This window comes from Rana temporaria, chromosome 2 (genome assembly GCF_905171775.1).
Source record: "Rana temporaria chromosome 2, aRanTem1.1, whole genome shotgun sequence".
NCBI classification, from domain to species: domain Eukaryota; kingdom Metazoa; phylum Chordata; class Amphibia; order Anura; family Ranidae; genus Rana; species Rana temporaria.
In genome coordinates, this window is record NC_053490.1 from 11,460,638 (window position 1) to 11,476,317 (window position 15,680).

At 48.1% G+C, this 15,680-nt stretch overlaps 1 protein-coding gene across 1 annotated transcript in view; it reads left to right on the forward strand.

The window, feature by feature from the left end:
• Nucleotides 1-15,680, forward strand: part of PGM2L1 (phosphoglucomutase 2 like 1) — a 153,005-nt gene that overhangs the window by 74,829 nt on the left and 62,496 nt on the right. The window contains exons 4-6 of the mRNA XM_040339842.1: nt 10,377-10,461; nt 14,338-14,421; nt 15,322-15,515. Of these exons, the coding sequence (XP_040195776.1) occupies nt 10,377-10,461; nt 14,338-14,421; nt 15,322-15,515 (363 nt within the window). The remainder of the gene's footprint in view (nt 1-10,376; nt 10,462-14,337; nt 14,422-15,321; nt 15,516-15,680) is intronic.

The window sequence follows — 15,680 nt, forward strand, 5'->3', positions numbered from 1 at the left end:
AGCCACACGCATCGGCTCTAGCAAAGCGATGCGGGCACGCGCCTGCTATTTCTCTTAAATAATCCTTACGACGACACGCGCAGCCGAGCCAACCTGCTGTAGTATGACGGCGGCTGGTTGGCAAGCGGTTAAGCAGATAGCAGAAGAGTCCTGGGTTACATACAACAACCGTATTGTTCTCATTGGGCTAGATTCAGGTAGGGGCGCGCGTAGTTACGGCGGCGCAGCGTATCGTATTTACGCTACGCCGCCGTAAGTTAGAGAGGCAAGTGCTGTATTCACAAAGCACTTGCCTTCTAAGTTACGGCGGCGTAGCGTAAATGGGGCCGGCGTAAGCACGCGTAATTTAAATGTGGATGAGGGGGCGTGTTTTATGTTAATGTATGATGACCTGACGTGATTGACGTTTTTTACGAACGGCGCATGCGCCGTCCGTGTACATATCCCAGTGTGCATTGCTCCCAAGTACGCCGCAACGACGTATTGGTTTCGACGTGAACGTAAATTACGTCCAGCCCTATTCGCGAACGACTTATGCAAACGACGTAAAAAATTCAAAATTCGAAGCGAGAACGACGTCCATACTTAATATTGGCTGCGCCTCCTAATAGCAGGAGCAACCTTACTTTAATTGCGCTGGGCGTACGTACGTTTGTAAATCAGCGTATCTAGGTCATTTGCATATTCTATGCTGAAAACAACGGAAGCGCCCCTAGCGGCCAGCGTAAAATAGCACACAATTATACGCCGCCGTATTCAAGTTAGGTCGGCGGAGGAAGCCTATTTTTTTACGTATCTGCCTTCGAGAATCCGCGTAAAGATAGGACGGCGCAGATTTCAAATTACGGCGGCGTATCTGGATATACGCCGCCATATCTGCTTGCTGAATCTAGCCCATTGTGTTTTGTGGAGTTCTTTAGTAGAATATGGAAGGCCATGAATATCCTTGGCACCCTATAACAAGGGCCTGAGCCCGGCCCTTCATGGGGAGATCATCACTGGGAATTTTACTGACATTTGCAGATTTGAAAAAAGACTGAAAATGACTTTTCAAATATTAAAATGTTAGGTTATATTAGATGTTATAAAGAAAAGTCGCTGAGTTGAGTCTTTCCTTTACGTTATCAGGATGAGGATACCTGTGTGCAGATCTCCTGAGTCACACAATGTTCTGTGTCAGCCAGTATGCACCTCCTAGGGCTGTGTGCAGTGATGGCCTCACACACCCAGGTTGCCACAGACTCCTCCGGGCAATTCATCCCGGGCCGATTACTCCTAAATGACTATTGTTCTTGTTCTGTACCTGACATCACCTGTAATCATTGTCGCCTTGTATCATAGGGGATGTTTATGAGGGAGGAATTCACCTCTTTTTTTTTTTTTTTTTTTCTGTATGGGAAGTGTTCTTTTAGACACTTTTCTGTTTAAAGAGACTATTAGGTAGATTCAGTAAGAGTTAGGCCGGCTTATCAGTAGATAAGCCGGCCTAACTCAGAATCTACGCTGATGTTTAAGCGTATGCTCAAACAGAGATACGCTTAAACATATCTAAGATACGACGGCTTGCTCCGTCCTATCTTAGATTGCAATATTTCGGATGGCCGCTAGGTGGCGCTTCCATTGCGATCGGCGTAGAATATGTGAATGAGGGGATACGCCGATTCACGAACGTACGCCCGGCCGACGCAGTACTTTTACGCCGTTTGCATAAGAGATAGGCCGCCTAAAGTTAGAGCTAGGCCCTAGTTGGAATAGTAATGTCAAGTATGGCCGCCGTTCCCGCCGCAAAATTAGAAATTTTTACGTCGTTTGCGTAAGTCGTCCGCGAATCTGGATTTACGTCCACGTCGAAATCAATAGGCCCGTGCGGCGTACTTAGCTGCAATGCACACTGGGAAATGTAGGCGCCCGGCGCATGCGCAGTAGCAAAAAAACTTCAAAACGGTAAGGTCAAGCCACATTACCATTAAACACGCCCCCCTAATACACATTTGAATTTGGCGCCCTTACGCCCGCCCGATTTAGGCTACGCCGCCGTATATTAGCAGGCAAGTACATTTAGAATCATTACTTGCCTAGCTAACTTACGGCGGCGTAGCCTAAACACGCTAAGCTACACCGCCGTAACTTTAGTCCATTGTACCTGAATCTAGCTACCTGTCACCAGATCTAACTTTTCCGTTTTAAACATTGGAGCCTTTAAGCTTTCTGTAAATCGGAAGTGATGTCATGAAATAGCTTCTGGGTTACTAGATCTGAGCCCCGATCTTCATTCGGGGCTCAGGCCAGTCAGTGGATGCGCTGGCTGGTCGCTTGGGTTTGAGCCCCGGGCAAGCCGCGAAGGTAGGGGGACGTCCCCCCTTCCGCTACTCGGGATAACGGCTGCATCGGTTGTTATAATAAAAAAGCCGACCACGAGCCGGGTGCTCCCATTCATCACATGTACGGACGGGCCGGACATTTAACAGCGGTGGGCCGGGTGCAGCCTGCGACCCATGGATTGCCAACTTCCTGCCATACATACTAAACTAGATTTCAGGTTTGCATACAGATTAACCACTTGCTTACTGGGCACATATACCCCCTTCCTGCCCAGGCGAAATTTCAGCTTTCAGCACTGCGTTGCTTTAAATTAAAATTGCGAGGTCGTGCGATGTGGCTCCCAAACAAAATTTACATCCTTTTTTCCCCACAAATAGAGCTTTCTTTTGGTGGTATTTGATCACCTATGCGGTTTTTATTTTTTGCGCTATAAACAAAAAAAGAGCGAAAATTTTGAAAAAAAACACAATGGGGCAGATTCATCAAGAGATACGACGGCGGATCTCCTGATCCGCCGTCGTATCTGTGAGACCCGACGGTCGGATCTGTGAGATCCCACCGTCGGAGCTATGCGACTGATTCATAAGAATCATTTCCGCATAGATCTCCCTTGGATCCGACTGGTGTAAGTGACTTACACCAGTCGAATCTTAGGCTGTAATCTCCCGCCGGCCGCTAGGTGTCGTCACGATTTTTTTACCCGTCGCATATGCAAATGAGGAAAACCGCCGATTCACGTCCGTACGCCCGCCCGTCGCTCGTTTTCTACGTCGTTTGCGTTCGGGTTTTTCCGGCGGATAGCTACCCCTGCTTCTATGAGGGGTAGCTAATGTATAGCTAAAGGTATGGCCGACGTTCCCGCGCCGATTTTTAAATTTTCTACGTCGTTTGCGTACCGCGATCGGGAATACCGATGGCCGCAAACGACGTACCCGCCGCAAACAATGACGTCGTAGCGACGTCATTTGGAGCATGCGCACTGGGCTTTTTCGCCCCGGCGCATGCGCAGTTAAATCGGCGCGGGAACGCGCCTGATTTAAATTGTACACTCCCCCTAGCCGCGGAATTTGCATTCCGCCGGGGGGAGTTAGGATCCGACGGTGCAGTTTGCGAGGTAAGTGCTTTATGAATCATGCACTAGCCTCGCAAAATTGCGCCGGCGGATCGTAAATCAGATAGATTACGCGGATCTAAAGATCCGCTAATCTATCTGAATCCGGCCCAATATGTTTGTTTTACTTTTTGCTATAATAAATATCCCATTTAAAAAAAAAAAAAAAAAAAACTATTTTCTTCTCAGGTTAGGCCGATATGTATTCTACATATTTTTGGTAAAAAAAAATCGCAATACGCGTATAGAGATTGGTTTGCGCAAAAGTTATAGCAGCTACAAAAGAGGGGATAGAATTCTGAATTTTTTTTTATTATTTTTTTTTTTTTATACTAGTAATACGGCGATCTGTGAATTTTGTCAGGACTGCGATATTGCGGCGGACACTTTTTTGGGACCATTCACATTAATACAGCGATCAGTGCTATAGAAATGCATTGATTACTGTATAAATGTGACTGGCAGGGAAGGGGTTAACACTAGGGGGCGAGGAAGGGGTTAAATGTGTATCCTGGGAGTAGAGCTGCACGATTAATCACGGAGAGAATCGCGATCTCGATTCTCCGCGTGGGATGACCCGCGATTCTTCTGTGTTCACCGCTGGTTCCACGTAACCAGCGTGGAACGCAAATTGCGCCGATATCGAAACCGACGTCAGCAGCCTGCGCCGCTGGATAGATGCCTGAGCTTCTCTCACAGTTCTGTACAACAGTCGTTTGTATCTATGCGCCACCCAGTGGTTCCCGGCGGTACTGCTTCTGATGTATTAAAGCGGTGGTTCACCCTCCATAACAAGATTTTAGCATAAAATTAGGCATAGTAGCGCGAGCTACAGTATGCCTGTATTTATTTTTTTAGCCCGGTACTCACTGTGCACTCGTATATTGAAGATTCAGACTCCCAGCGGGGAATGGGCGTTCCTATCCAGAGGGAAGGTGATTGACGGCCGGCTCTGGCACGTCACGCTCCCCGAAGACAGCCGGAGTAGGTCTCGGCTCTTTACGGCGCTATACGGCTCCTGCGCACAGACTATACGCAGGCGGCGTGAAGAGCCAAGTCCTATTTCGGCTATTTCCGGAGAAGCGTGACGTGCCAGAGCCGGCCGTCAATCATCCTCCCTCTGGATAGGAACGCCCATTCCCTGCGGGGAGTCGGAATCTTCAATATACGATTGCACAGTGAGTACGGGGCTAAAAAAATAAATACAGGCATACTGTAGCTCGCGCTACTATGCCTCATTTTATGCTAGAGGAAACATTTTTTTTTTTTTTTTTTTATACGGTGAACCCCCGCTTTAATCGTTCTCACAGTTCTGTACAACTGTGTGTATCCATGCGCCACCCAATGGTTGCGGGCGGTACTTCTTCTGATATATAAAAAAAGAGACCAGTGATATGTCTTTAATGTTAAAGACCATATAGCTCCTATGAAAAAAGCAGAATCAAAGTTTGATTGCTTTTTTCATAGGAGCTATATGATCTTTAACATTATAGACATATCACTGGTCTCTTTTTTTATATATTCATATTTTCAGATAAATCACAGGTTTATTTTTTATTTTTTGGGTGGGGTGGGGGGGGGGGGGGTTCTGGCATTACATTTTTTGAGAATCGTGATCTTTAGTCTAAGCAAAAGAATTGTGATTCTCATTTTGACCAGAATCGTGCTGCTCTACCTGGGAGTGATTCTTACTGTGGGGGGAGGGGACTGACTGGGGGAGGTGACCGATCTGTGTCCTTATGTACAAGGGACACAGATCGGTCTCCTCTCCCTGACAGGACGTGGAGCTCTGTGTTGTTTACACACAGAGATCCTCGTCCCTGCTCTGTCATTGCCGATCACGGGTTACCTGGCGGACATCGCGGCCGCCAGGCACGCGCATCGGCATCTCGGGGACGCGATGCCTCCCGGATTTATAGAGCCACCCTGAGGCCGTCTTTTTACATTGGCCGGGACTCAAGTAGTTAATAAAGGAAATTGGCTCTTTAGACTGTGGCCTGAGCAGGGATCAGAATTGCGTGCACTGCTAGATCTTCATAGAATTATCTCTGCTACAGAAGTCACCCAGGGCTGTGATCAGAGTCTGCTGATGTGTCAGATATCTGTGTGAGGTCACAGTCTTATCTGCAAACCAAGTATGCGTTCTTTAGAAACCTTGCTGAGCGCAGCTGAATGTGCAACAAGTATCACCTCTTGTGTGTCAGGAAGATAAGATTTCTAGGTCTTTGTAGTTTTGTGTATGGATACAATGTGAAGCACAATAGAGCCTTTTAATTACAATTCTGTCATCAGCCTCCCCCTAAATTGTCCAGAGCAGTTCTCTGTAATAGAATAGTTGGTATACTCATCTATAGTGACCCACAGGGATGGACTGGCCATTGGGACTACAGGGAGTTTCCCGGTGGGCCGATGGCTCAGTGGACCGGCTTCAGTGACAGCGGCCTGGGAGTTTCTCACTTCTGCCGAATCTTGTCCCATGAGGGGGGGGCACCAAACTGATTCTTTGCCCCGGGTGAAATAATGTCTAGCTTCCCCACTGGTACTGCCTATAAAAGTACCAGCCGTAATAAAGTAAAACGGCTAGTGAAGGGGGAGAGGGGGCTTGGGTGGCCGGGGGGGGGGGGAGGGGGGAGTTGTCCGGACGCCATAGGAGAGACCTGTCAAAGTGGGCCAGTCTGGATGAAGTCCAAGGCCAAATTTTTGTCCCAGTCCAGCCCTGGTGACCCTTGTGTGCTCTCCGCACGCTGTCATTCCATCCTCCACCTCCTACCTCACTACTGATTCCTGGTCAGTGGATGCAACCACATCATGCTGCAGGGGACACGGCATCTGACACTTCTGGAAATTTTGAATGTTAAACAGTCTGACAAAGACAACGGGCCGGATTCAAGAAGCAATTGCGCCTGTGTAACCATAGTTACACAGCGCAATTGCTTACTTGCCCCGGCGTAACGAATGCTCCTGATACAGAAAGCTCGTTACACCAACTGCAGCCTAAGATATGCGCGGCATAAGGCTCTTATGCCCGCATATCTTAGGCTGCATTCTTGCGATGGCCGCTAGGTGGCGTTCCCGTAGTGGTCAGTGTATAGTATGCAAATTGCATACTAACGCCGATTCACAACGTTACGCGAGCCCTGCGTACGCAGTTTACGTCGTTTCCGTACGGTGGTTTTCGCGTAAGGCTGCCCCTGCTATTAGCAGGGGCAGCCAATGTTACGTATACCCGTCGTTCCCGCGTCGCGAAATTTCAAATTTACGTAGTTTGCGTAAGTGATTCGTGAATGGCGCTGGACGCCATTCGCGTTCACTTTGAAGCAAATGACGTCCTTGCGACGTCATTTGCCGCAATGCACGTCGGGAAAGTTTCCCGACGGACCATGCGCCCTACGATCGGCGCGGGAACGCGCCTAATTTAAATGATTCCCGCCCCCGGCGGGATCATTTAAATTGCGCGCGCTTACACCGGGCATTTTGCCGGCGCGCCCACACAATTTACGGAGCTACTGCTCCGTGAATCAAGGGCAGTGCAGTAAATTTGCGGGGGCGCAGGGCAAAAACGTTGCCCTGCGCCTCCGTAAAAAAAGCGCAAATCTACCTGAATCCAGCCCAACGTTTTTTTTTTCTTTCTCTGACCTGTCTTGTCCTATGCACATCACCGTTCTCTAAAACCTTTTTTGTCACAGTTAAAGGATGGAGAGCCGCTCTCCCTCGGGGCACTCGTGTGGGCGCGCTCCCGTGTCCTCCATCTATTGACACAGACAGCAGGACTTGGCACCTCCCCTCGGCTCCTGTGTCATTGGATTTGATTGACGGCAGCAGGAGCCAATAGCTGTGCTGCTATCAATCTATCCAATCAGAACCCGAGACACCGGCTGGAGTATGTGTGCTCGTTCCACGTCGCTGTAAAGACCGGGTTTAGGTAAGTAAAAGGGGGGCTCTGGGGGGTTGCTGCATCACAAGTGGTCTTTCAGCTTAAAGGGATTGTAAAGGTAAAAAAAATAATTCCTAAACAGCTTCCTTTACCTCATCCTTCCATTTTGCTTTTAAATGTGAATAAAAATAGGGTTCGTTGGGACCCCAGAGACCCAAAGAAGCCAAGGGGAATGGGTGGGGGCTGGTGGACTGTATCGGTACTAGATAGATCAGTTATACAAAAGAGTATAGTAAAGTAAAAAAGTTCAATTTATAAAAAAATAGACATAACATAAGGGGATTAAGGAGTACACAGTATTTTAAAATTACAACAGTAGTAGTGTAAAACAGATAGATTATACGACCAGCCAACACATCATAGAGATGGTATATAAACCCTAATCTGCAGGCGGCGATGAAGCGGAGGGGGTCATATAGATCCTGATCTATATGACCCCCTCCGCTTCATCGCCGCCTGCAGATTAGGGTTTATATACCATCTCTATGATGTATTGGCTGGTCGTATAATCTATCTGTTTTACACTACTACCAGGCAGAAAGCCTCGCATTACTGTGTGTAGTTACAGACAGAAGAACAGGAAGTGAGGATTTCTCAGAAGAAATAAGGACATTTAAAAGAAAAATGGAAGGATGAGGTAAGTGAAGGAGGACTGCACTAAGGTAAAGGAAGCTATTTAGGGATTTTTTTTGTTTTACCTTTACAACCCCTTTAATGCATGGAATGCATTAAGCTAAAAAACCTTGAGGGTTTACAGCCCCTTTAACCTCTAGCTGGCCACCCAATAGCAATTTTTTATCCTGCACAGGATCGTGTGTGTGTATAATATAATATAATATAATCGGGGGCAGGGCCGAGTGATACAGTGAGCGGCTATAGCTGCCGGCTGTATCACGGGAGTGCGCCCACAAGAACTAACCCCCATGGTAGAGGGCTCCCTTGAAGGTGGTTAGTTCTTGTGGTGAGGAGCCGAGACAGTCACAGAGGGACCCCAGAAGATCAGGTTCAGGGCCACTCTGTGCAAAACGAGCCGCACAGTGGAGGTAGGTATAACATGTTTGTTATTTAAAAAAATAAAATAAAACCTTTTGCCTTTACAACCCCTTTAAGTCTTAGGCTGTTTGGAGATGTAAAGCTCTGACATTTCTGGGCAGGCTGGAAGTTTGCCACTAAGCTTCATCCATTTCTGTTGGCTCATCACTGATAGGCAGCCTCACTGGCCAGTTTTATGGCGGAGCTCCTTTAAAGCGTAACTAAACCCCTCGAAATTCTCTCCTCCACCCTCCAGTGATGTGGCGGGTACATCCATTACTTACTTTTTCTCCTTGCTGAAAAGGAAGCTGTACCTGAGGATCTTCCTGCTTCTCCATCTATTCTGTGGATCTGTGCTCCCCCCCCCCCCCACCATTCCTGCTTCTGATAATTACCCCACCATTCATCAGGTCATCAATGATTAGAGTGGGTGCTGTGACCTGAGAAGGCAACGGTACACTACCACCAGAGATGTATTATGGCCTAGGCCGACAAGGCCCAGGCCTAGGGCGGCACTTTGCGGGGGGCGGCGGAAAAGCGCCCCCCCCCATGCGAACCCCCTCCTCCCGCACGGCTTAATCGTGGAGTTCAGTGCCGAAGCATGCAGTTGCACTGAACTCCAGGATTCAGCTGTGCGGCTCTCCGTATGGAAGAAGGGGGGTTCGCGCGGGGGGGCGCTTTTTCGCCACCCCCGCAAAGTGGCGCGGTCATCCGGGACATCTGCCGCCCGGGGTTCCGCAGCGTCATTCGGCTTTCAGTGCAGCCGTCCCTCTCTCTCCACTGACTGCAATACACAGTCACTTTTCGTCTCCTCCCCCCCTCTTGGCTCAATGTTCCTGTGTACACAGCCAGGAGGAGGAGCCGAGGAGAGACACAACTGAGAGAGCCGTGCTGCACAGTAACCAGGAGGTAAGGGGGGGGGGCAGATACGAGGTGAACAAATAAAGTGATGGGAGAGGAGAGGGTGGTATGGGGTCCGATTCCCCCCCCCCCCCACTAGCACATATCTTCTTCCCTCTCAAATTACTCCCCAGCACATATCCCCATACCACCCTCTCCCCCCAAATTAAAAGGTGCTCATCCCACCCTGTCCCCCTGTGCTCATCCCACCCTGTCCCCCTGTGCTCATCCCACCCTGTCCTCACCCCACCCTGTCCCCCTGTCCTCACCCCACCCTGTCCCCCTGTCCTCACCCCACCCTGTCCCCCTGTCCTCATCCCACCCTGTCCCCCTGTCCTCATCCCACCCTGTCCCCCTGTCTTCATCCCACCCTGTCCCCCTGTGTTCATCCCTCCCTGTCCTCATCCCTCCCTGTCCCCCTGTCCTCATCCCGCCCTGTCCCCCTGTGCTCATCCCGCCCTGTGCTCATCCCGCCCTGTCCCCCTGTGCTCATCCCTCCCTGTCCCCCTGTGCTCATCCCTCCCTGTCCCCCTGTGCTCATCCCGCCCTGTCCCCCTGTGCTCATCCCGCCCTGTCCCTCTGTCCTCATCCCATGAAAATGACAGGACGAGTCTTAAAAAGGAAGTGGTGCGTCATATATAAAATAGGGGGTGCGCAAGTTTCACCAGGCCTAGGGCAGCACAAAACCTAAATACACCCCTGACTACCAAAATGGTCGCCTCAACACAGAGAGACTGTGCAGGACAAGGCATGTCAGTAATGAGGGAAAAAAATCAAATGCGGGGAGGAGCCAGTGGTTTGCTGCGGGGGGGGGGAGCCCAGTGATTTACTGTGTGGGGGGGGGGGGGGGGGGGCAGTGGTTTGCTACTGGGATCCCTATGGATTATGTTACCATATCTATGGAAAGTACATCCAAACTGCTGTAGTTTGGCAGTTCACTGCTCCGTTACTTGTGATGGACAGAAGTCCTGGGCTTTCCCAGACATAAAATCTCATTGGAAGGACAGTAGATGTAATTCTCATTTATGTTCTGATATCAGCTGACTGATGCCCCCCGATTTTCCTGTCTCATTTCAGATTGGCTAAGCTGACGGCCGCCGTCTTCCTCAGCCGAGGTGTGCAGGTCTACCTTTTCTCTAGATACGTCCCGACTCCGTTTGTGGTAAGATCCCGGATCTCTCATTTCCTCTTCTTCTCTAATTGTTATTGTTGTTATAAGCCTTCGGATTAAAAGATTTGATGTGTGATGGTGTTGCTTGTGGTTGAAGGTTCTTTTCTTGGCCTTTTGGATTTATCCCGTATACTTGCAGCAAGGCTGTAGGCCAATACAAAAACTATGTTTAGTTGAAGCCTAACTGCAGGCAGGTAATATATGAATGGGTCTCCCTCCCTTCCAGTGAATGAAGGATCTAGATCAGCCTTTCTGAACCTTTCCATTACGGAGGAACCCTTGAAATATCTATCTGGTCTCGGGGGACTGTACCTGGTCTCGGGGGACTGTACCTGGTCTCGGGGGACTGTACCTGGTCTCGGGGGACTGTACCTGGTCTCGGGGGACTGTATCTACAACTCCATGGACATTAGTGTGGTGGTCAGTGGGAAGAATTCTCCTTACACTTGTGGGCATTGGGAAGAATTTCCCTCTTACACATAGCTATAAAAGATGAATGTTGTCACAGGGAACTTATGTGAGAGGTATAAATTGGTCCTTACTCAATGAACCCCTAGCAACCTCTGAAGGAACCCTGTTGAGAAACCCTCATCTAGTGCTTCATTTATCTAGGTGGTGGTATTGCCAGGAGAAATGCATATCTTAAAGTGGAATTCCAGCTATACACCTAACTAAACTTAAAACTGTCCCCGTCCCCTCCTTCTGCCTATGCTAACATGCATAAGACAGACTGTAGTCCTGTGTGTGTGTGTGTGTGTATATGTATGTATGTATGTATGTGTATATATACACAGGCCGCTCCGGTCCACTCACGTGAACCGGCTCCCCTGCATCAGCCAGCGCAGCCTCAGGGGAGAGGACGGAGCGCCAAAAGTGAACGGCTTTTGAAGCTTATTTGGTGGTGGGGGTGCTTCATAGTAAATCTGTCAGGGCAACATATGCTAGCAGTAATGCTGAACTGTCTGTCTCTTTAAAGCGGAGCTCCACCCTAATTACAACAGTACTTCAATTACACTTGCACTATCTAAAATGCTAAAAACGGATGTTTTGGTTTTCTAAATATGTACCTGTACATTGCTGAGGCTTCCGGTCTGTATCGTTGCGGGAATTTTACAGGCATTGCGTCACTTCCCGTTCGATGCAGTGCACTCTGGGAGCTTCTCTCCATAGCTCCCTGTCTTCACTGCGCAGCCGTGATGTCAAATATCGCGCTATTGTAGTGAGGCTGTGTTTGAGGAGGCTGTGTCACAACGGGGCGGTAACTTTTACTTCCTAGCCTTGCCGTTGTCATGGCAACACAGACGCTCCCGCCTCTCCTCCCCGTTGCTCGTGCGCATGCGCGAGATCGAGCGGTGGATGCTGGGACATCAGCATCCCCCCGAACAAGGAAGTGCCTGCTTGTGCCCACAGTTAAAATGGCAAATCAACAGAACGGGGAATATAAGTACATATTTCGCACAGAATGGCAGTGGAGCGGCCGCGGAAAACAAAAAACCTGAGTTAAAACAATAACTTGCATTAACCATTTAAATAGCCCTTAAAAATAAAAGTTTTTGCGTGGGAGATCCGCTTTAAGTCCTTGGAAGCGTCCATCTTTTCCTCATTCAGTCCCTTTGGAACCTGTGCATTCCGCCGGTAATTGAGACCTGGCGCCCGCCGGTAATTGAGGCCGCAGGATCCTGTGTCTCGTGCGCCCCCACCTCCCCCGCCGCTTTCTGTCACACCTAATTTGCTCAGCGATCTTACGAGCGCACTTTTTTTGGGAAAAAATACACCTTTTTTAATTAAAAAATAAGACAACAGTAAAGTTATCCCAATTTTTTTTTTATATTGTGAAAGATAATGTTACGCCGATTAAATTGATACCCAACATGTCACGCTTTAAAATTGCGTCCACTCGTGGAATGGCGACAAACTTTTACCCTTTAATATCTCCATAGGCGACAGGTTGCATGTTTTGAGTTAGAGGAGGTCCGGAGCTAGAATTATTGCTCTCGCTCTAACGATCGCGGCGATGCCTCACGTGTGGTTTGAATACCGTTTACATATGCAGGCGCTACTCACGTATGTGTTCGCTTCTGCGCGCAAGCTCGGCGGGATGGGGCGCGTTTTCTGGCTCCTAGATTCCAAGCAAATTTGTCAAACCCTGCTGTACGCTCCTACTTAAGTAAGACCACCCCCACAATTCTGTCTGACCTCCAGCCTTCCCTTCAGTCTTGCTCAGTTGTACCGGCTCATCTCCTGAACTGAAATGTTTTATTCTGATATCACTGCACACTGTGAGCTTCTCACCATGTGCATTGGAAGCTGCAGCAGGTCAAATAAAGCCCTCCTAGGTGAAGGACATCCAGCATCATCTAGCGCTTTCCTGCCCGGCCCTGTCTCTGCCCCCCCCCCCACCCCTTTTCATTTATTGGATATCGGTTCTTTTAATCATGGAGGCTCAACAAGAGAAGATTACAGATATGATATGTGGATGCTTTTATTTCATAGCAACTGGCTGATGGTGGAATATTTCTCTGAATAAGGATAAATTGTAGTCCTTTCCCTATAGATTTCCCTGAAAATAAGCCCGGGTCTTATATTAATTTTGGTAAAAGACACAGTAGGGCTTATTTTCGGGGTAGGTCTTACCATGTAATGTGCTGTCTTCTCTCCCCCTCTCCCTCCCTGCCTGTCAGGAATCTCCAGTGTGAACCGAGTTAAAATGCTTGTAAAACCCTATATTACAGTATTATATCATGCAGGGCTCGACAAATCCAGGTCGCCATGGCGACTAGAAATAGTGTCCTGGCGACTTGGCTTAGAAGGTGGCGCCATCTGGTGGTGAGCCGTTGGTATTACAAGTTAAGCATTACAAGTTAAATGGCAATTCTAATGTAATTTTTCACTATTTTCACTGCCATCTTCTTCCCTCTAATTAGAACCCCCAAACATTATATATATTTTTTATCCTAACACCCTAGAGAATAAAATGGCGATCGTTGCAATACTTTCTGTCATGCCGTATTTGCGCAGCGGTCTTACAAGCGCACTTTTTTGGGAAAAAATTACACTTTTTTAACTAAAAAATAAGACAACAGTAAAGTTATCCCCATTTTTTTTAATATTATGAAGGATAATGTTACGCCGAGTAAATTCATACCCAACATGTCACGCTTCAAAATTGCGTCCGCTCGTGGAATGCCGACAAACTTTTACCCTTTAAAATCTTCATAGGCGACGTTTAAAAAAAAATCTACAGGTTGCATGTTTTGAGTTAGAGGAGGTCTAGGGCTAGAATTATTGCTCGCGCTCTACCAATCGCGGCGATACCTCACGTGTGCGGTTTGAACACCGTTTACATATGCGGGCGCTGCACACGTATGTGTTCGCTTCTGCGCGCGAGCTCGTCGGGACGGGGTGCGTTTTCTGGCTCCTAACTTTTTTAGCTGGCTCCTAGATTCCAAGCAAATTTGTCAAACCCTGATATAATGTACAATGTGTGTGTTTCTGTAATATAATTGTGCCAACTACCTTCGTTATAGCGCCGCTCTGTGCGCCTATAGTACGCTTCTCTTCCCCGCAATTATATTACAGAAACGCACACATTGTACATTATATAATACTGTAATAGAGTGGATTATAGGATTTTAAACTAGGGCTTATTTTCAGGGTAGGGCTTATATTGGAGCGCTCCTGGAAAATAACGCTAGGACTTATTTTCGGGGAAACGCGGTAGTGATGGCTGGCAAGTCTGTGTATGGTAGTGATGTTCACCTACAAAAATTTCCATTTAACTTTATTATGTGATTGTGGTGTTACTCTGTTAGACGAGAATCGGGATCTGATTTCTGTAATAAAATTGGTATCTTGTTTTTTTTCCAGCCGTACGCCGTTCAGAAACTCAGAGCTATCGCTGGCGTGATGATCACAGCCTCGCACAACCGCAAGGAAGACAACGGGTACAAGGTAGAGATATATAATCAATGAGCTACAGTTCATGTAAGGTGCCTGTGACTGCTGATCTCATGAGATTTACCGGTGTGATTACTGCAGCTCAAAGTGATAAACAAGTACAGTATACTCAGTGCAGGTTGGCATATTAAAGCGGAGGTTCACCCTAAAAGAATTCTGTACCATCCCTTCCAGCATACTTGCGTCAGCTACAGTATGTTTTTTTTTTTTGCGCTGTATTTACCGTTTAATCCCTCAGTTTCTTTCCAGACTCCCGCGGGAAGTAGGCGTTCCTATGAAGAGGGGAACATGATTGACGTCCGGCTATGGCGCGTCACGCGTTCCGAAAATAGCCGAAATAGGACTCGGCTGTATACGGCGCCTGCGCAGTCAGCTCCTAGTCCGTGCGCAGGCGCCGTATAGTGCCCTGAAATGCAGAGACCTAGTCCGGCTATTTTCGGAACGCGTGACGCGCCATAGCCGGACATCAATCATGTTCCCCTCTTCATAGGAACGCCTACTCCCCACGGGAGTCGGAAAAGAAACTGAAGGATTAAACGGTAAGTACAGCGCAAAAAAAAAAAAGCATACTGTAGCTGACGCAAGTATGCTGGATGGGATGGTACATATATGTTTTTTAGGGTGAACCTCCGCTTTAAATGCATTTTTAAGAATCTGATGAAAGCTACGGACCCCTCCCCAGAAATATTCATATAAACACAACTTTGCATGCAATCAATATATCGTCTATACTCGAGTATAAGCCGAGTTTTTCAAGTAGCGCAGTGCTAAATGGCAAAAAATGCCTTGATCATAAAGGGGGGTAAAATCTTCTGGAGGTCAAGTGGTTAAACAGGTGTGGTTGTTCCATATTGTCGGTTTGGTAGAACACACCTTGTTTCTCCCTCCATACAGGTGTATTGGGAGAACGGGGCTCAAATCACCTCTCCTCATGATAAAGAGATCCTGAAATGTGTGGAAGAAGATCCGACACCCTGGGCCGATTCCTGGCGTGAGAACCTGGCAGATACCAGCCCACTGAACAGAGACCCCCTGGAGGAGATCACAAGGGGTTACATGGAGGACCTGAGAGCCGTCTGTTTCCACAGGTATTTCACAATGTAACGAGTACCAGGGGGGGGACTCCGAATGTTAGTTAATTTTTGGTGCTTTTGAGTGCAAATACCTGTGCTGTGTAAAATGTTCATGCCACCGTCCGCTGAAAGGGTCTTCCAACAGGGGCACAAGAACAAACCATGCCCTTGCATTAAATG